Below are 20,500 nucleotides of genomic sequence, written 5' to 3'. Positions count from 1 at the left end.
TGGTGTACAGTGTGAAAAGGAAAAAATTAAAATTGGCTGTATGACAGCCATATTTATTGCAAATACTAATACAACACAGTGAGACTTTTTTGGGGGGTCTTGGCATGCACATGCACTTTTTTTTCATTTCAGAAACATTGTTACAAAACGAACAAGGTTGTACAATGCAAAAAACTTAAAGTTAATGTTAACTAGATCTGTGCCTGAATGACAACAAGGACATTGCATTAATAGATGAGGCCAGCAAGATTGGATGTCCTATTTCTGAAAAGGTATTTATAATCCAAAATGTCTGTTACATTAAAAAGGTGCAGGTTGTTTATAAGTACCTACAGCACAAAAAGGAGCTACAAAGACCTACCAGCTAGGCTTCACACTTTTTTAGTGTTTGGGACTTAATTCCTATTGAAAGGTGAAAGGCGCGAAAAGGTGATTGAAAAAAATCTTAGAGTGTGGGACTTTTTTTTTTTAAAGGCATTGTTTTTGAAGAAACAAATACATACAGCAATGAATAAAAATGTTTACAGCTTAAGATTTTTTGTAAGTCTTCCTACACTACGAGCTGTAGTGTGCTTTTTCTTTTGTATGAATTTGCTGGTGTTTCTGGAGAGTACTCAGCTGAGTAAAACTTTTTCCGCACTGTATGCAATGATAGGGTTTCTCTCCTGTGTGGATAAGCTGGTGTCTCTGGAGAGTACTCAAGTGAGTAAAACTCTTCCCACACTGTGAGCACTGATACGGTTTCTCTCCTGTGTGAATGCGCTGGTGTCTCTGGAGAGTACTCAAGTGAGTAAAAGACCTCTGACACTCTGAGCAATGAAATGGTTTTTCTCCCGTGTGAACACGCTGGTGAAATCGGAGATTAACCTGTTGTGTAAAACACTTTCCACACACTGAGCAGTGATACAGCTTCTCCCCCGTGTGAACGCGCTGGTGTCTTTGGAGAGTACTCAAACGAGTAAAACTCTTCCCGCACTGTGTGCAGTGACACGGCTTCTCTCCTGTGTGAAGACGCTGGTGAAGTTGAAGATTGATCTGTTGTGTAAAACTTTTCCCACACTCTGAGCACTGATATGGTTTCTCTCCTGTGTGAACGAGCTGATGTCTTTGGAGAGTACTCAGCCGAGTAAAGCTCTTCTCGCACTGCGAGCAGTAAAACGGCTTTTCTCCTGTGTGAATGCGCTGGTGAAGTTGGAAACTCGTCTGTTGTGTAAAACTCTTTCCACAGTGTATACAGTAATATGGCTTCTCCCCTGTGTGAATGCGCATGTGTAGCTGGAGATTACCCGGGCGAGTAAAACTCTTGCCGCACTCAGAGCACTGATACGGCTTCTCCCCTGTGTGCATGTGCTGGTGTAACTGGAAATGAGTTAATCGGGTGAAATCTTTTCCACACTGCGAGCAGTGATACAGTTTCTCTCCTGTGTGAATGCGCTGATGGATTTGGAGATTAACAGGTCTTGTAAAACTCTTCCCACACTCTGAACAGTGATATGGCCTCTCTCTAGTATGAATACGCTGATGTTGGAGGAGATAACTCGGCTGAGTAAAACTCTTCCCACAGTCTGAGCAGTGAAAGGGTTTTTTCTGTATTTGTCCAGTTTTAGGGCAGAGGTTACCAGAGGACATTTGCTGACTGCTGGAGCCATTTGTGGACATCTGATTATTATATTTAATCATGCCACATTTTAGGAGTCTCACATATTCTTCATAATGGCATCTTTTGATGTGTTTGTGAAGGTAAATTTGAGATGTGTAGGAAAATGAACACAATGAACAGGGGAAAACTTGTAATGGAATGCTCTTCATTTCTAGAGAAGGAAATAAAAAGAGGTTTTAGAATGTAAAGTGAAACTGAACAAAAAAAATATTAATGATGTAAGTTGAAAATTTAATTGACACAAGTCAAACTCACTACTACTATTTGTAGACTTTTTGTTCCATAAGTAATCAAAGGTAATGCCAAGATGTTTGGCATACTCCTCTTCGTACCACACCAAGAGCTCCTGCCCTGGTTCAATAGATTGACAACAGCGGTAGAAAATCTCTCCTTGATACTGAAATGCAATGAGATTCTTCTCCTCACTGTTACGAGCACAATTCACATATCTAAAAACACAAAAAATTACCGGAAAAACATATGATTAACAAAGTCAGAAAGAAAAAGGTATCAGAAGACAGGTTTTCTACAAATGAGAACAAATAACTAGACACAAGACTCAACAGCTGGCAGAAATCAACTGAGAATTCTTCACCTCATCCAGTTAGCATGCGTCTCTCTTTTGGCATCTATGTATTTCTCATCCTGCATGCTCCTGTATATCTGGGGAAAAATGATGGTCCTTATTTATTTGCATAAAAAAAGGGCTGAAATGTTTAATAAATGTTATATTTAACTGTCTTTTCAGATAAGTCATATGTGACTGTTATATGATGGATCTACTGTGGTTTTGTTGGCTGTAATGTTGCTCTGTGTGAAAGACAGAATGTTACATCTGAAAAGATAAATGGTTTACCTGGGCTAAACGCTTTACAGGCCAAAAAAATAAAACAGTTATTTTATAATATATATTTTTATAATAAAGTTATAGTTATAACAAAGCAAGTTCATTATATTGATAAAACTCACCACCCAAGAGTAGACACTGTTCATAGCTTCTTTTCGGTCTACCCAATCTCCCTGGTACGGCCCAAAGTGCGCACCAAGTGCCACAGTCTCTCCCTTATTAAACACACCCAGGTCAGTGTCAGAAATGCTAGACTTCAGAATCTCCAGACTGAGTGGAAGGGTTTGTTTGGCTCGGTCGATGACCCCCATAGGAACTGGGGTATCTTGGATAAAGAGAGCTGGGCCATGAACTTCACACTCACTGATAAAGAAGGATCTGCAATCTTCACAGTCTGAAAGTACAATATTTAAACATAAGAAACTATGAAGATATTACTCAAATTCTAAAATGCAAAAATTGTTGAATAGTTCTGAGAAACGGGTGTTATCAAGACTTCTAAATCATCATCATCAGCCCAAAAAGATCCAACACACCATCTAACCTTATCTGCAAAAGAGGGTGAGGATGAAAGTTTTAATTCCAGTCAAACAGGAGCCACGCCTGATTTCATCTCTTCAATTAGTTGATTTTGGCTTTCAGTAGACTATCAGGGATAGCTTCTACTTGGTTGGAAAAACTGGCCAGAAAAAAAAATTCTTTCATTTTTTTTTTTGTGAAGCTGCTTTGAGACAATGACCATTGTTAAAAGCGCTATATAAATAAAATTGAATTGAATTGAATTGAATATAACTGGACACCTCTGACTTTGCTCCAGTATGATTGTAGAGTCATCCATGTTGTTTTTATATAAAATGTGTTAAATGTGATCACGATGTTGGGTAAACCCTGTGTGATGACCAAATACTAACACATGAGAAAGCACCCTTAAAGTCGCATGGTGATACTAATGCATTCTTGCTCTCTTACGGAGATAATCATCATCTTCCGGTCCCTCCTCTTTTACATTATGAACTGCTTCATCATCTTCGTCCCCAATGATGACCTGCCTCACATATGGTGTTCCTTCACCTAAGATGATATAATTGAAAAAATTCATAGAACTTGTTAAGTACATAACAGAATAATGAGACCTCATCTTAAAGTGACTGATCCACCAAACTTACAGAGGTAGTCATCTTCTCCAGCTTCTTCTTCTTTTACAGTCCTCATGGATTCATCTGATTGCTCAATAGGACTGACATTTGTCTCAGATCTTTCTCCATTTCCATCTGAAATTTTGTTTTAAACATTGTCATGTTAACACAGTATAAAGAATGATCTGAAAAAAATGTGGAGTACACCCTTAATCCCACAGTGGACCCCCAGTCTTACACAGATAGCCATCATCTTCAGGTTCTTCCTTCTTTACAACCTTCTGTTGATCCACAATGATGGTGACACATCCAGAGCCTAAAGCCTCTTCACCAGAATATGCACACTTCTGCACATCTTCAGAAAGCTGAGGACCAAAAACAATTACAGTTATTTACCAAAAAGTTTTCTTTTAATTAGTGTTTTTTAGTGTACTAATTACAGTGGAACCTCGGATTACGAGCTTAATTCGTTCCGGGAAGTGGGCTCGTATTCCAAAACACTCTTTAACCAAATTTAATTTTCCCATAGGAAATAATAGAAACTTAAATTATTCGTTCTACAGCCCAAAAAAATAAATACATAAATATAATTAATACAAAATATAAAGTAAAAATAAAACAAATTAACCTGTACTTTACCTTAAAAAAATGTAAAATTAAACCCTGACAGATAAGGGTTTTCGTTTGTGCATGCAGAGTGTATGTGTGTAAAATGTGCGCGCGCACACACACACACACATTAACGGATAGACCGTTTTTAAAACCATTTAAAAATTAGCAAGGAACATTCCTAGTCACACTCACGTGAGCGCATACTAACAGGATCACTGCTGTAAGTAAAACAACAACAAAAAACAAATTAAACAGCTCCTCACCTTTGAAAACAATCGCGACAGAGAGGAGTTTGTGTGTTTATTTGGCAACCTGAGAGGAGGGGGGGATGAAGGGGGGCTCGCTCGCGTTTACAGCCCCCTTCTCTCAGGTTGCCAAACAAACACACAAACTCCCTGCCTTACACGGACACAAACACGCGCACGCAAAAACACTGCAGGCACTAAGACCCAGCAGGGGAGACGATAGGTCTCGGCTTTACAGCTCCCTTTCTCTCAGGTTGCCAAATAAACACACAAACTCTTCTCTGTCGCGACTGTTTTCAAAGGTGAGGAGCTGTTTAATTTTTGTTTTTGTTGTTTTACTTTACAGTAGTAATCCCGTTAGTATGCACTCACGCGAGTGTGACTAGCGATTTTCCTTGCTAATTTTTAAACGGTTTTAAAAACGGTCTCTCCGTTAATGTGTGTGTGTGTGTGTGTGTGTGCGCGCGCACACGCACATCTCACACACACACACACACACACACACACACAGCGCGTATTGTGTGTATTCACCCAGCAGGAGAGATGATTACCTACAATTCTGCTGCAAGAGAGAGAAAAACCGTTGGCTCACTTGTGATGACGTAACGCTCGTTGTTAAAACAAGAAGCGCATGCGTGAAACATGATACTCGGTGCTCGTTAACTAAGACAATGCTCGTTTTTCAAGTAAAAAATTATTAAAAATTGTTGCTCGTCTTGCAAAACACTCGTTAACCACGTTACTCGTAATCCGAGGTTCCACTGTACAGTGCATCCGGAAAGTATTTACAGCGCATCACTTTTTCCACATTTTGTTATGTCACAGCCTCATTCTAAAATGGATTGAATATTTTGAATGAATATATTGAAATTAGAATTCTACACAACACCCCATAATTACAACATGAAAAAAGTTTACTTAAGATTTTTGCAAATTTATTAAACATAAGTACATGTACATAAGTACATGTACATGTACATAAGTATTCTCAAAGCCTTTTCAAAATATGGTAGAGTGGCCAGAAGGAAGCTACTCCTCAGAACATGACACATGACAGCCATCTGGAGTTTGCCATAAGGCACTTGAAAGACCATGAGAAAAAAAAATGTTGAAGCACCTTTGGCACCAATTACAGCATCAAGTCTTTTTGAGTATGATGCTACAAGATGGTTGTTCCTCTGGAAAATTCTCCTCTCTCCACAAAGAAACTCTGGAGCTCTTTCAGACTAACAATTGCGTTCTTAGTCACCTCCCTGACTAAGGCCCTTCCTCCCTGAACACTCACTTTGGCCGGGCATCCCACTTTAGGTGGTTCCTAACTTCTTCCATTTATGGATGATGGAGGCCACTGTCCTTGGATGTCATCTGGACCTTTAATGCTGCAGAATTTGTTTTTACCCTTCCCTAGATCTGCGGCTCGATACAGTCCTGTCTTAGGGGTCTACAGACAATTCCTTGGACTTCATGGCTTGGTTTGGGCTCCGACCTGCACTGTTAACTGTGGAACCATATATAGACAGGTGTGTGCCTTTCGAAATCATGTCCAATCAACTAAACTTACCACAGTTGGACTTTAATCAAGTTGTAGAAACATCTCAAAGATGATCAGTGGAAACAGGATGCATCTGAGCTTAATTTTGAGTATCATGGCAAAGGGTGTGAATTCGTATGTACATTTTGAAAAAAAAAATTATATTTGACAAATTTGCAAAAAATTCAAACAAACTTCTTTCAAATTGTCATTATGTGGTATTGTTTGTAGAATTTTGAGGAAAATAATGGATTTAATCCATTTTGGAATAAGGCTGTAACATAGTTATACATTGAAAAAGTGAAGTGCTGTGAATACTTTCCGGATGCACTGAAAATGAACAACCTTTTCAGAATTTTTAAGGCCTACTATTGTTTCATCTCATGTATAATAAGATGAGGTTAAATGGTTATTGAGCCCTTTAGTGTCTCTTGTCACAGGGGCTGAGGTAACAGAGGTGGTTAGACAACTTCTTAGTGGTGGGGCTCTTGGAATGGATAAGATTCTTCCTGAGCTCTTGAAGGCTATTTATGCTGTTGAGTTGGCTTGGCTGACACGCTTCTGCGTCATTGCATCATAAGTGGGACGGGAAAAAAGCCTCAGGACTCGCAGACTGGGATGGTGATCCTTATCTTTACGAAAGGAGCCCGAAAAATGTGTTACAATTTTAAGGAATCACATTTCCTAGGAATGCTGGGAAACCCTACAGGGTACTGGAAAGGAGGGTCTGGACATTAGTCACACCTCTGCTTCAGGAAAAGCAATGTGGATTCTACTCTGACCGTGGAACTCCAGCTCTTTACCTCTGAAAGGATCATGGTGGGATCATGGGAGTTTGCCCAACTAGTCAAGAGTCTTGGAAAAGGTATATGACTGTGTTCCTAGGGGGATACATTGTAGGGGCGTTAGAGAGTATGGGGTGAAAGGCCTGTTATTAAATTTCATTAGATCTCTGTCATCTCTGTATGCCTAGAGTAAGAGTTTGGTCCATATCACCAACATCAGGGCACACTTGTTCCCAGTGTCCACTGGACTCTGCCATTTGCGATTTATCACAGATTCTGTTTCCAAACCCTTTATGGGCAGAATTTTTAGATGCAGCCAAGGGACAGGGATGTCCTCAGGACTACAGGATTCTTCCTCACAGTGGCTGAGCTCAGAGAGATAAACCTGATAAGAGGGATAAGGTGAGGAGCTCAGACATCTGGGAAGGGGCTCAAGGTAGAGGCACTGCTCCTCCACATTGAAAAGAGCCAGTTGAGGTACTGATAAGGATGCCTCCTGAACGCCTACTAAGAGGTGTTTCAGGCCTGTTTGACAGGGATAAGCCAGACCCAGGACTAGATGGAGAGAGACCTCTCGTCTGGCCTGAGCATACCTGGGTATCCCCATGTGGGCTGGAGGAGGTGGCTAGAGAGAAGGAATTCTGGGCATCTCTGCTCAGACTGCTGCCCCCACTACCCAGACAAGCCGTAGAAAATGGATAGATGAATGTGGTCCTTTATTTATTATACTCTACTATTTCAATAGAAAAAATAAAAAGAAAGCAACATTGGCCTGAGCCATTTAAATATTTCGCTCAGTATATACTAATCATCTGTTCAAATATATTTACTTCAGCTTTAGCAATGTGGAAAATATTTTTGTTTACCTGTGAGCCAGCAGGAGGCGGAGCTTGTGGCATTTTTCGGAAACAGCTCTTTTTAACATCTTCTGATTCCATTATGGAGATCTAAAACAGAATCTTCTGTGAACTAACACACTTCATGTAAAGCATGAGAATATACAATATATATTATGCAAAATAATTTTAGCCACATTTAAATAAATATCTGTCTTCACAGTGGTTTACTTCAATATTCTCAGGAACTCTTTCGCAGATTTATTAGAATATGTGCTATTTTATTTGCCTGAACATCATAGAGAACCTGCCACAGATCTCATAAAGTATCTGACGCCCTCCTTTCCCAAACCTCAAGACTAATCTTAATTTTCTGACATTATCTGACAAAAACAGATTATTTTTTACTGTTTTTACTTTTAGAGTTTACTGTTAAGAAGTTAAACTGTTAAAATGTATTACCAAATAATATTTGTTTTGCAAAATATTTCTCATGTTCTATTAACTTGTACACCACTAGAGGTGCATTTGCAATTTAGACAATGAAGTAGGTGTTGATCGGTCTATGTAAAAAAAATAATTTTTTTTTTTTGTTTGTTTATGATAATCAAGTTTACATTTAGGCATTTGGCAGACGCTCTTATCCAGAGCGACTTACATTTTTATCTCATTACACATCTAAGCAGTTGAGGGTTAAGGGCCTTGCTCAAGGGCCCAACAGTGGCAACTTGGTGGTTGTGGGGTTTGAACCTGGGATCTTCCGAACTGTAGTCCAATGCCTTAACCACTGAGCTACCCCTGGCCCTGTCCCCTGTTAGAAACACACACACACACTCCATCTGCAGGTAATCAGGATGTGCACACGGATGGAGCCACAGGTAACCTCACAGCAAAAACGGGTTCGGCAGGCCAATCTCATACTGTAGCTACCAAAACCCTGGATCAGACTGCAGAGCGTCTACGGCAAATATGACAGGGTGGGTGGGTCAGGTGTTGTGTACGTGGGCGGAGCCATGGGTAACTTCTAGTACTCTATAACAGCATCTCTGACACTAGCGCAGGCGTATATTAACGTGCTCGTTCTGACCAATGCACTGCAATATTGATTTATATACTGTGTTTATTGTTTAATGTTCATTTACATAAAAGTATGTAAATGATTAAATTATGATTTAAGGGGAAAACTTTCTACGGTTAAAGTCTGAACAGTTTGAGATTCACACGAGAGATTGTCTTGGATCTGTCACAAACCTAACCATTACAGTCTCACTCACACACCTGAATCAGTTATATTGAAATGCATGTTGGGTTTATTATTACTAATGTTTATTTTAAAAGAAAATTACTTTCTATCAGCAACTTTTATCTGGACTTGGTAATTGAGTTAGAAATGCATTTTTAAAGTGAGCATCTCTGACTGACATTATATTAGTGTTGAGTTCTGAATAAATCTGAAATAAAATTATTTATGTTTGTAACAATAATAACCCTCAGCAAGGCTAGCTAACTAAACTCAGCTGCCTTATCATTAGTGCTCGCTGGAAATTCACTCTAACTGCAGAGGGAGAAATATTTATATATATATATATATATATATATATATATATATATATATATATAGTACATTATAAAAAAAACCAGATTTGATGGAATTTAGCATTAACCATTAATATACTGTACAGGGCGTTTCATCAAGGCTAAATCACAAACGGCTTCGCATTGGCTTCACGGTGCACTTAAAATGGCGTCCGTGTCGTCATTTCGTACACTATGTAGGGCACTTTCGAAGGAAGTAGAAATGCGTTTAGGATTCAGCCACCGATGGTTAGCCGAGAGGCTCAGCTAGCGCGGTTCGCTTAAACTCACCTGGATTTTTAAAGCAGAACTCAAACATTAACTGGTTCCTAGTTAACCCGATCACAACTTATTGTTTTTCTGTGACATGCTTTTTGAAATATTTTCATGCAGAAATAAATATTATTAGCTATGAAAAAGCAGCTGGCTAATAAACAGAAAAAGGCAGCGCTTCTTCTTTGTGTTGGTTGTCAGGTTTACGGCTCATTATCGCCACCTACTGTACTAGAGGGCGTGATAGGGGAAAACAAGCAGAGTTTATTAAACTATTAGGGGGCCAGGGGTAGATCAGTGGTTAAGGCATTGGACTACGGTTCGAAAGATCCCAGGTTCAAACCCCACAACCACCAAGTTGCCACTGTTGGGCCCTTAACCCTCAACTGCTCAGATGTGTAATGAGATAAAAATGTAAGTCGCTCTAGATAAGAGCGTCTGCCAAATGCCTAAATGTATTATTTGGACAAGTTCAGGTGAACAGGTTGGGACAGGTTGATGTTCCTATGGTAACACTGTACACACACACACACACACAATTATAATAATTCTACATCTACGCTATAAATTACTTGACTATATAGTGAAATTAACATTTATTGTGGTTATTTCTGACGTGTTTTTTTCACACAGGAACAAAGTAAAGTAGAAATCAGAAAATAATTTGTGATCATAACTTTTAATATCATGCTCAAAAGTTTGTACCACCGTTAGTACCATCGTAATCATCATAGCGGGTCTCAGACTAACAACACATATGCTGGTAGGTCCACCACACAGCATTTCATTTGGGTTGAAGTCAATCCCAAATCATTATCCCTCCACGTCCATGTAGAAATGTTATTTGGTTTTCACTAATCATTGCCCTAGGCAATTAGCCTAACAACTCTCCTTGTGTTTTTTTCAGATCCAGTTTTGGAAACCTTAGTCACGCCTCCATGTTCATTTTAGACAGAAAAGGTTTTACTTGACAACCCTTTCAAACAACCTGTACTTGTTCAATCTTCTTCTAATTGTGTCCAGTGGGGCCTGTAGAGTCTGAGATAAAGCTCTTGGGTTTTTTGGTATTTTTCTCAGAATAGCACAGTCTGACCTTGGGGTAAAGCTGGGATGCCCATTCCTGGGAAGACTGGCAAGTGTCACATGCCAATCTAGTGAGTATTTTTAAAATGTTAAACTGCAAATTGGTTTGAAAATGGTTTTATAACCCCTTCCAGATTCATGTACAGCAAAAATTGCTTCTCTAAGACTATTCCTAAGTCTTTCCTTCCTAGAATTGTCTTAACACATTTGAATGCCCTAAACTGGCAAACTGGCAAAACATCTGCTTTTATAGAGGTCTGCAGACCTGCTGATAATCAATTAATCAAGGGCCGATAATAAGCACCATCTGACTGCAACTTACCGTCTTAAATCCTGTGGAAGCAGTAAAGGGTACTTAGTATTGTACTGTATTGTAGTGTATCTAGTATTGTTTTAGCTTAGTTTTTGTTAAATAAGTAATAGTACATTGAAAAAAGTTATATGTTGTTCATCTGAGGTTGTATTTACCTAGTACTAAGACCCACTACTCACACAGCACTGCACACACTTCAAGATGTCTGCCATGATAAAAGGGTGCAGATTCTTTATTAGTACCTATAATACAGAAACCTACAGCATTATAAACCTACTGATTATTATTATTAATATTATTATTGGTCATAGAGACAAACGAAACAACAGTTAAACACTTGATCATATGTATCTGTGCTAGTTTGTGCTTATGTGACACATAATTATATATATATTTTTCAGTATAAATGTTTAAAAATGTGTTGGGTTTTAAGAACTCCATCAAAAGAGCAAAGACAAACTTAGGAGGAGTGGAAGGTGAGAAATCTCACCTGTGTTAAAGCCAACTGAGAAATGCAGGAGCGCAAAAACACACACACCTCTCCATCCACAAATGCTTACATGTGGCACTTTAACTATTGTCTTGTAAATCATTAAATAAACCTATCAACACAGCTGTTCAGGAGCAGTCCTAAACACAAGCGCATGGTCTGTTTTTGTTCCTAATTTAAAAGTTTAAAAAATTTTTATAATTTACACAATGATAACATTGTTTATTTTGCTGCATAATGTAATAAGCAATATTTAAAACAACAAACCAGGAAGTAAGTGTTCCATGCATTACAGAACTGTGTATAACCGTGTGTCCTAACAAACATAGCGACAGTGTACAGTAGAAAACAAGGAGTATGTGCGCTGGTGGTAATTGGAAGATGAATGAGGATACCTCATTTACAAGACAATCAGACGGTCAGAGGTGTGAATGCGCATCTTCGCTTTGCTCTTCGGTGTGTGTGCATTTGTGTTTTAGGTTCCTAGTGGTGCATACTTAAATTCAGTCTGTCTGAATCTTTATAAACGCCAAGTTGGGAAAATTATGTTTTAGAAAACAACAACACCACCTAATCATTTGTCTGTGCTATTTTGTGCTTAAGTGACCCATATTTATTTTTTGCTCAGTTTAGTTTAAAAATGCTTTGGGTTTTAAGAACTTCATTAAGAAGCTAAACTTAAAAGGAGTGGAATGTGAGAAAGGTAAGGTGAGAAATCTCAATGCAGAATTGTCAAGAACTAACCTGAGATGACCAGAAGACGTGGCTTTAGAGGTTAGCCCTGTGTAGCGTGACTGGTAAACCCAAACGCGGAGGGACACGAATAGGCAGGATAATCACGCAGTTAGTCTAAGGACTCTCACGATTGGGGAGCAAGGGAAAGACACAATCTAACCCGCGTCCTATAAATACACACTCAGCAAGAAAGCGAAACCAAAAAGGTGAGTACTCACAGTTAGATGGCCGCAAACGAGGCAACATCGGGCAACTCAATGACTGAGCGTTGTACTGAGGTTTGTTTACTCCTTTTATACTTCCTGGTTTGCGACCGCCTTACTTCCGGGTCCTAGTGCCGGTCGTGGCTTGAGTGTGCATGACAGTACCCCCCTGTCCAGGACCGGCTCCTGACGGTCCTGGGGTGGAGGATACCCGACGACGGTAGTCTCGAATGAGTTCGGGGTCGAGGATGAACCGGGCCGGAATCCACGATCGTTCCTCGGGACCGTAGCCTTCCCAATCGACCAGGTACTGGGTGCCTCTGCCCCGAGGGCGTGAATCGAGGATCCGACGCACGGTGTAGGCGGGACCACAGTCAATGATGCGGGGAGGAGGAGCAGGGGGGGTGGGTGGAATCATTGGAGAGGTGATGAAGGGTTTGAGTTGAGATGTGTGGAAAACCGGGTGGATCCGGAGCGCCGCAGGCAGCTGGAGCCGGTAGGTGACAGGGTTTATCCTTAGGGTGATGCGGTATGGTCCTATGAAGCGAGGTGAGAGTTTCCTGGATTCGGTATGAAGGTGGAGGTTCTTTGTGGATAGCCATACCTTGTCACCTACTCTGTACAAACGTCCCGGAGGGTGTCGACGGCGGTGTTGAGTGGTATACTGTTGATTGGCCTTCTGGATAGCGAGGTTGGCTTGGTTCCAGAGCCGTCGACACCTACGGACCAACTGTTGGGCCGATGGTACGTCGACCTCCGGTTCTTGATGGGCAAACATCGGAGGTTGGAAACCATAGCATACCTCAAATGGGCTTAGATTGGTGGCTGAGGAGACGTGTAGGTTGTGGGAAAGTTCTGCCCATGTGAGGTAGCGGGCCCAGGAGCGCTGGCGGTCGGCCACAAAACATCTTAGGTAGCGCTCCAGTTGTTGGTTGGTTCGTTCCGTCTGACCATTAGTCTGAGGATGGTATCCGGATGACAGACTACTGGTGGAATTGATCAGACGGCAGAAGGCCTTCCAGAACCGGGCGGTGAACTGGGGCCCCCTGTCCGAGACGATGTCTTTGGGAAACCCATGCAGGCGGACTACGTGTTCCAGTATTAGCTCAGCGGTGGTTTTGGCTGATGGGAGTCCGGTGAGGGCCACCAGGTGCACAGCCTTGGAGAACCGGTCAACAATGGTGAGGATGGTGTTCTTCCCTTCGGAAACCGGCAGGCCCGTGATGAAGTCCAGGGCGATGTGCGTCCAGGGCCGTCGAGGAACAGGAAGTGGTTGAAGCTCTCCCGGGGGTGGCTGATTGGTGTCCTTGGCCCTGGCGCACACCGGGCACGCCTGGACGAACTCGATGATGTCCCTTCTCATGGACGGCCACCAGAACGCCCGTTGGATGAATGAGAGGGTCCTTCTCGTCGCTTGGTGTCCGGCGATCGCGGAGGAGTGGCCCCATTGGAGGACGTCTGATCTCATGTTCTGGGGTACGTAGAGTCGTCCAGGCGGCACGCCTGCCGGCCCGGCCTCTGCGGCCTGTGCCTGGCGGACCCTCATCTCCAAGTTCCACTGAAGAGGTGCGATGATCCGGGAAGCGGGGATGACAGGCACGGGATCCGCCCGGGGAAGGTCTTCGTCATGTTGTCTCGAAAGTGCGTCGGCCTTGGTGTTTTTGGACCCCGGGCGGTACGATAGGTGGAAATCGTACTGTTCGAAAAATAGAGCCTGTCGTGGATTCAGTTGTCTTAAGTTCCTGATGGTGATTAGGTTCTGATGGTCGGTCCAGACGATGAACGGCTCACTGGCGCCCTGGAGCCAGTGACGCCATTCCTCCAAGGCCCACTTTATGCCCAGCAGTTCGCGGTCCCCTACCCCGTATCGCTGCTGAGTGGGGTTGAATTTTTTGGAGAAGAAACCACACCGGTGCAGTTTCTGGTCTGGACCTCGTTGAGAGAGAACAGCGCCGGCGCCCACATCCGACGCGTCCACCTCCACAACGAAAGGTTGGTTGGCGTCTGGGTGGAGAAGGATGGGAGCGGTGGTGAAACGATGACACAGATCTTGGAAGGCGGAGATGGCAGCAGGTGTAAGGCGAAACGGGTGAAGCGAGGGCCTGGTCAAAGCAGTTAATGGTGCTGCAACTGTACTGTAGCCCCGGATGAAGCGACGATAGAAGTTCGCAAACCCCAGAAAACGTTGAAGCTGTTTGAGGGTCCTGGGTAGGGGCCAGTGACGCACAGCTTCGAGCTTCTGAGGATCCATGGCCACACCCTGGGGCGAGATGACAAAACCCAGGAACGTGGTGGAGTGCTCGTGGAAAGCACATTTTTCCAGCTTGCAGTACAGTTGGTGAGCGAGCAATCTCTTAAGAACTGCCCGAACATGTTGGATGTGCTCCTGGAGGTTATGGGAATAAATGAGAATATCGTCCAGGTAGACGAACACCCATCGGCCCAGCATGTCTCTGAGGACGTCATTAATAAATTGCTGGAAGGCCGAGGGTGCGTTGCAGAGTCCAAAGGGTATGACCAGGCTCTCGTAGTGTCCAGTGGGTGTGATGAACGCCGTCTTCCACTCATCGCCCTCTCTGATACGCACCAAGTTGTAGGCGCTCCGGAGGTCCAACTTCATGAAAATGGTGGCACCAGAGAGGGCGTCCAGGGCAGAGTTGGTGAGTGGCAGCGGATGTCGGTTCTTTATTGTGATCTTGTTTAGCCCCCGATAGTCGACACATGGGCGAAGTTCGCCCCCTTTCTTCTTCACGAAGAAAAACCCCGCGGCGGCTGGTGAGGAGGAGGGTCGGATGGTACCGTGGCGCAGGGCGTTGGCGACGTACTCCTCCATAGCCTGTGTCTCGCTGGTCGATAGAGAGTAAAGATGGCCGCGGGGGGGGGCGGAGCCTGGCTGAAGTTCAATCGCCAGGTCGTATGGGCGATGAGGTGGTAGGTGAGTGGCTCTTTTTTTGCAGAATACTTCAGCCAGGTCTCGATACTCAGGTGGAATGGCGTCGGTGTCGACGTCGGGGACCTCGGACTCCTTGGGACACGTCCCAGCCGGTGCCCGGAGGCAGAGCTCGGTGCAGGTCGGCCCCCACTGAAGGATCCGGTTCTGTGCCCATGAGATGAGAGGGTCGTGCTGCAGTAACCAGGGATAACCGAGGATGACCGGAGGTGATGAGATAGGTGTGAGGAAAAACTGTAGCTGTTCGTGATGCTGATCGATGATGGAAGAGAGAAGTTGGGTCTGGTGAGTGATGGGGCTAGATGACAGGGGCCGACCGTCGACTGAGGTGATGTGAAGCGGCTGGGATAACGCCTCGATCTTTACCCCCATTTCTTTGGCATACGTGGAGTCAATGAAGTTCCCCGCGGCACCGGAATCGATGAACGCGGTACTTCGGACCCGTTTGTGGCCAAATTGGAGGGTTACCTGAACCGTGAGACGCGAAGTGGTGGTGTGGGTGGTGGTGGAGAGGTGAATGGCGCCCGGTGAGTCTCTCCCCTTGCTCACCGGGGCTGCGCGTTTCCCGGGCGGAGCGGACAGATCGCCCGGTGATGGGCCGCTGACCCACAATAGGCGCACAGCCCTTCTCGGAACCGGCGTTCTCGTTCTGTCACGGTTAGGGAGGCGCGTCCTAATTGCATGGGTTCCCCGGCTCCGGTGTTAACCACGGCAGGAGGTGGAGATCCGACAGGTTCAGTAATGGCGGGAGTGAAGGTGGTGGATGGTCGAGGTGACGTGTAGGCGTGGATTGGAGCAGGCGGCAGGGTCCTCGGGGCTGGCTTTGGACGAGAGAGGAGGCGCTGGTCGATGCGGAGGGCGAGTTGGATTAGCCCCTCCAGTGTGGCGGGGAGTTCTCGTCCGGCCAGTTCATCCTTGATGCGTGAAGCCAGTCCCTCGTAGTAGGATGTCCGGAGCGCGGCGTCTCCCCAGGCTGTCTGTACTGCGAGGGTGCGGAATTCGGCAGTATAGCGACTCACGGACAATCCTCCCTGCCGCAGATGGTAGAGCTTTGTGTCGGTCTCCACCTCGCCCGCAGGATGTTCAAAGGTGAGTCTGAGCTGGCTGGTGAATTCGTTGTAAGAATGAGCGGTATCGGTGTCTGCTCGAAGCACTGCCGTGGCCCACTCCGCTGCCTGCCCGGACAACAACGATACGAGAAGAGCAATGCGAAGCCGATCGGTGGAGTACTTGGTGGCGTTGAACTCAAACACCAGATCTAATGCTGTCAAGAACACATTACATCTTCCGTCCGTGCCGTCCCATTTATCTGGTAGAGCTAGAAAGACATCTGACGGGGGGGGAGGCGGCGCTGCGGCCGCCGCGGCGGGTGGCCGGCTCGTCGCGTCAGCAACAGCCGCGCGGAGATCCGCGTTCTCCCGCCGGAGCTCCGCCACCTCGCGGCGCAAGGCCGCGACGTCTTGGACGCTCTGACGCAGAGTAGCGAGCTCTCCGGTTAGCTGATTGATGAGCGCGGCATGCTGATCCACCACACCGCAGAGACGCGCATGCTCCGCTGGGTTCACCGCGGTAGGCTCAGTCATTCTGTCAAGAACTAACCTGAGATGACCAGAAGACGTGGCTTTAGCGGTTAGCCCTGTGTAGCGTGACTGGTAAACCCAAACGCGGAGGGACACGAATAGGCAGGATAATCACGCAGTTAGTCTAAGGACTCTCACGATTGGGGAGCAAGGGAAAGACACAATCTAACCCGCGTCCTATAAATACACACTCAGCAAGAAAGCGAAACCAAAAAGGTGAGTACTCACAGTTAGATGACCGCAAACGAGGCAACATCGGGCAACTCAATGACTGAGCGTTGTACTGAGGTTTGTTTACTCCTTTTATACTTCCTGGTTTGCGACCGCCTTACTTCCGGGTCCTAGTGCCGGTCGCGGCTTGAGTGTGCATGACAAGAATGTACTGATTCCCCCTACTACTGACTGTTAGAGAGTGACAAGAGGGGTTCTTTCGACCTGCCGGCGCGCAAATGTGTTTCTGTTAAAACCAAAGGCAAACCTGACAAATGCAGGAGCACACACACCTGTGGCACTTTAACCGCTAGTCCATCAATGTGTCTTGTAAATAGCTGATTAAACCTATGAACACAGCTGTTCAAAAGAAATACTAAACAGACACATGGTCTATTTTTTTCCTCAAGTGAAATACATCAATACATTAATAATTTACATCATGATAACATTAGTGCAGAAGGATCTGAAGAGACTTGTCTCTATTACATCATGACTTTGAGACGTCCACAGTGCCTTCTTGTGCCATAAATGCAGAGGGTTGTGGCAGGAAGGGCATCTGACGTAAAACATTTGCCAAATAAAATTAAGGGAATCACTAAGAGGACTTCCATACAGGATCGGTCGTGGCCTAGGTTAACAACGACCGCCACCGGTGCTGTTGACCTACAGGGTGCTGGTGGAAATTGGGCTACTATTGGTTGAAAAAGGAGAGGAGGGAGGCGTGTTCTTAGGCAGAAAGAGAAGAGGAAAGGCAAGAGTTTAGGAGTGACAGTAGGGACTTTGAATGTTGGGACTATGACAGGGAAGGCAAGAGAGTTGGTTGACATGATGCAGAGAAGGAAGGTGGATATACTGTATGTCCAGGAGACCAGGTGAAAAGGTAGCAAGGCTAGAAGCTTAGGAGCAGGATTCAAGTTGTTTTACCATGGTGTGGATAGGAAAAGAAATGGAGTAGGAGTTATCCTGAAAGAGAAGTTTGTAAGAGAAGAATGTTCAGTATTAAATACTTTCTTCCAGAAGAGTTAGGAACATGCGTATACAGTAAGTCACCAGAGTGAAGGCAGAAGCACTCAGGTGGACTACATCTTGTGTCGATGTTGTAATCTGAAGGAGATCAGTGACTGCAAAGTATTGGTAGGGGAAATTGTAGACAACACAGGATGGTGGTGTGTAAAATGATCTCGGTGGTGTGGAAGGTGAAGAGGACAAATGCAGAGCAAAGGACAAAGTGGTGGAAGTTGAAAAAGGAAGAATGTTGTGCAGTTTTTAGGGCATAGTTAACACAGGCTCTGGGTTATCAGAAGGTGCTTCCAGTTGACTAGACAACTACAGCTAAGGTAATCAGGGAGACAGGTAGTAGGGTACTTGGTGTATCATCAGGAAAGAGAAAAGTGGACAAGGAGACTTGGTGGTGGAACTAGGAAGTCCAGGAGTGTACAGTATAAAGGGAAAGAGACTAGCTAAGGAGAAGTGGGACACTGAGAGGACTGAAGAGAGTAGACAGGAGTACAGGGAGATGCAGTGTAAGGTAAAGGTAGAGGTGGCAAAGGCCAAACAAAGAGCATATGAGGACTTGTATGCTAGGTTGGACAGTAAGGAGGGGGAGGTGGATCTGTACAGGTTGGCGAGGCAGAGAGATAGAGATGAGAAGGATGTGCAGCATGTTAGAGTAATTAAAGATAGGGATGGAAATGTACTGACAGGTGCTATGAGGGTCATGAGAAGATGGAAGGAGTACGTTGAGGAGTTGATGAATAAGGAAAATGAAAAAAAAAGATTAGAAGATGTGACTGTTGTAGAGCAGGATGTAGCAAAAATCAGTAAGAGTGAGGTGAGGAGGGTGTTAAAGACGATAAAAAGTGGAAAGGCAGTTGGTCCTGATGACATACATATGGAGGTATGGAAGTGCTTAGGAGAGGTTGCAGTAGACTAGTCTGACTAGTCTGTTTAACAAGGTTTTGGACAGTTAGAGAATCCAAGAGAAACTGAGAAGTGTATTGGTGCCGATCTTTAAGAACAAGGAGGATATGCAAAGCTATGAAACTACAGAGGAATAAAGTTGATAAGCCATATAATGAAGCTTTGGGAAATAGTAGTGAAGGCTAGGTTAAGGGCAGAAGAAAGCATTTGTGAGCAGCAATATGGTTTCATGCCTAGAAAGAGTACTACAGGTGCAGTATTTGCTTTGAGGATGCTAATGGAGAAGTACAGAGTAAATAACAGGAAGAATTAATTTAATTCGAGATTCAAAGAACTTTATTAATCCCAGATGGAAATTGCTTTGTCTTGGTTACAGTTGCTTTGATTAATTTACCGGGAAGAAAGAAAAAAATTAGATTAGACAGGAAAAAATTAAATTAAAGAAATAAAAATATAAGGAAAAATAACAATGAATAGAAGTAAAAATATTATTTTGAGTTGTGGGAACAGTAGTGTCATAAAGTATTATTGAACAGGAACTACTGACAGTCCCTATCCTGTAGTGAAAACGTTACAGAGAAGAGTTATATAATTTTATGGCCATTGGGAGAAAAGATCTCCCATGGCGCTTTGTAGAACACCTGATCATAATCAGTCTTAGGCTAAAGTTGCTCCTCTGGTCGGAGAGAACTCTGTATAGCGAGTGAGAAGGATTGTTTAAGATTGTATGTACTTTGGACAGAATGCTCCTCCTTGCCACGACACCAACAGAGTCCAGGTCCAAGCCCGGGACAGATCCGGCCCTTTTAATGACCTTGTCCAGTCTGTTTCTGTCTGCCGCTTTCATGTTACAGCCCCAACAGACCACAGCATAGAAAACAACACTCACCACAACAGATTTGTAAAACATCCGACGAATGGTATTACAGATGTTAAAAGACCTAAGCCTTCTCAGAAAGTACAACCTGCTCTGTCCTTTCTCGTAGAGTGCTATTGTGTTAACTGCCCAGTCTAGTTTGTTATCCAGATGCACTCCTAGGTACTTGTACTCAGAGACCATGTCCACTGTCTCTTCCTGGACAGATATAGGAGTCACAGGGGTTCCACTTTTCCTGAAGTCAACCACCAGCTCCTTCATTTACTTGATGTTGAGTTGTAGGTGGTTACGCTCACACCAGAAAACAAAGTCATCCACTTGACTGGTACTCAGAGATGTCACCGTCCTTAATACATCCCACCACCTCAGAGTCGTCAGAGAACGTCTATAGATGGCATAATTCTGAATTATATTTGAAGTCAGATGTATAAAGGGTGAAAAGAAATGGAGACAGCACAGTTTTGTAAACGGACATACTGGGGACAGAAGGTCAGGTAGTTCATGATCCAGAAGACCAAGGGAGTGTCAATTTGCATGATCCTTAGTTTCTTCCCCAGTACTGCAGGTCATATGGTGTTGAAGGCACTGGAGAAGTCAAAGAACATAATCCTAACACTGGTCCCAGGTTTGTTAAGG

The 20,500-nt window shown here is 44.0% G+C and overlaps 1 protein-coding gene across 3 annotated transcripts; it reads right to left on the bottom strand.

Moving 5' to 3' along the window:
- Positions 1-515: 515 nt before the first annotated feature.
- Positions 516-9,691, bottom strand: LOC128532976 (zinc finger protein 883-like). Of its 3 annotated transcripts, none has more exons than XM_053507140.1 (9): positions 9,519-9,691; positions 7,683-7,763; positions 3,882-4,008; positions 3,674-3,778; positions 3,477-3,578; positions 2,630-2,901; positions 2,256-2,323; positions 1,916-2,109; positions 516-1,811 (listed from the first exon to the last, which is right to left on the bottom strand). In XM_053507140.1, the coding sequence occupies exons 2-9, from the start codon at positions 7,752-7,754 to the stop codon at positions 556-558; spliced, it is 2,196 nt and encodes a 731-aa protein (XP_053363115.1). In that variant the 5' UTR covers positions 7,755-7,763; positions 9,519-9,691; the 3' UTR covers positions 516-555. The 3 variants fall into 3 exon arrangements, with proteins under 3 accessions (XP_053363115.1, XP_053363116.1, XP_053363117.1); XM_053507141.1 differs by lacking the exon at positions 9,519-9,691 and adding an exon at positions 8,311-9,196; XM_053507142.1 differs by lacking the exons at positions 3,674-3,778; positions 3,882-4,008; positions 7,683-7,763; positions 9,519-9,691 and having other exon boundaries at positions 3,419-3,486.
- Positions 9,692-20,500: the final 10,809 nt, after the last annotated feature.

This window comes from Clarias gariepinus, chromosome 11 (assembly GCF_024256425.1).
Source record: "Clarias gariepinus isolate MV-2021 ecotype Netherlands chromosome 11, CGAR_prim_01v2, whole genome shotgun sequence".
In the NCBI taxonomy this organism is placed as follows: domain Eukaryota; kingdom Metazoa; phylum Chordata; class Actinopteri; order Siluriformes; family Clariidae; genus Clarias; species Clarias gariepinus.
The sequence above is the reverse complement of the archived record's forward strand: the minus strand, read 5'-3'. Positions and strand labels throughout refer to the sequence as shown.

Bases quoted from the DNA above. Each gene is read 5' to 3' on its own strand.
- LOC128532976 (XM_053507140.1), bottom strand. From the start codon at position 7,754: ATGGAATCAGAAGATGTTAAAAAGAGCTGTTTCCGAAAAATGCCACAA. The intron at 4,009-7,682 runs GTAAACAAAAAT...TTTGGTCCTCAG, and splicing joins CGCCTCCTGCTGGCTCACAG to CTTTCTGAAGATGTGCAGAA. The intron at 1,812-1,915 runs GTGAGTTTGACT...TTCCTTCTCTAG, and splicing joins AAAGTCTACAAATAGTAGTA to AAATGAAGAGCATTCCATTA.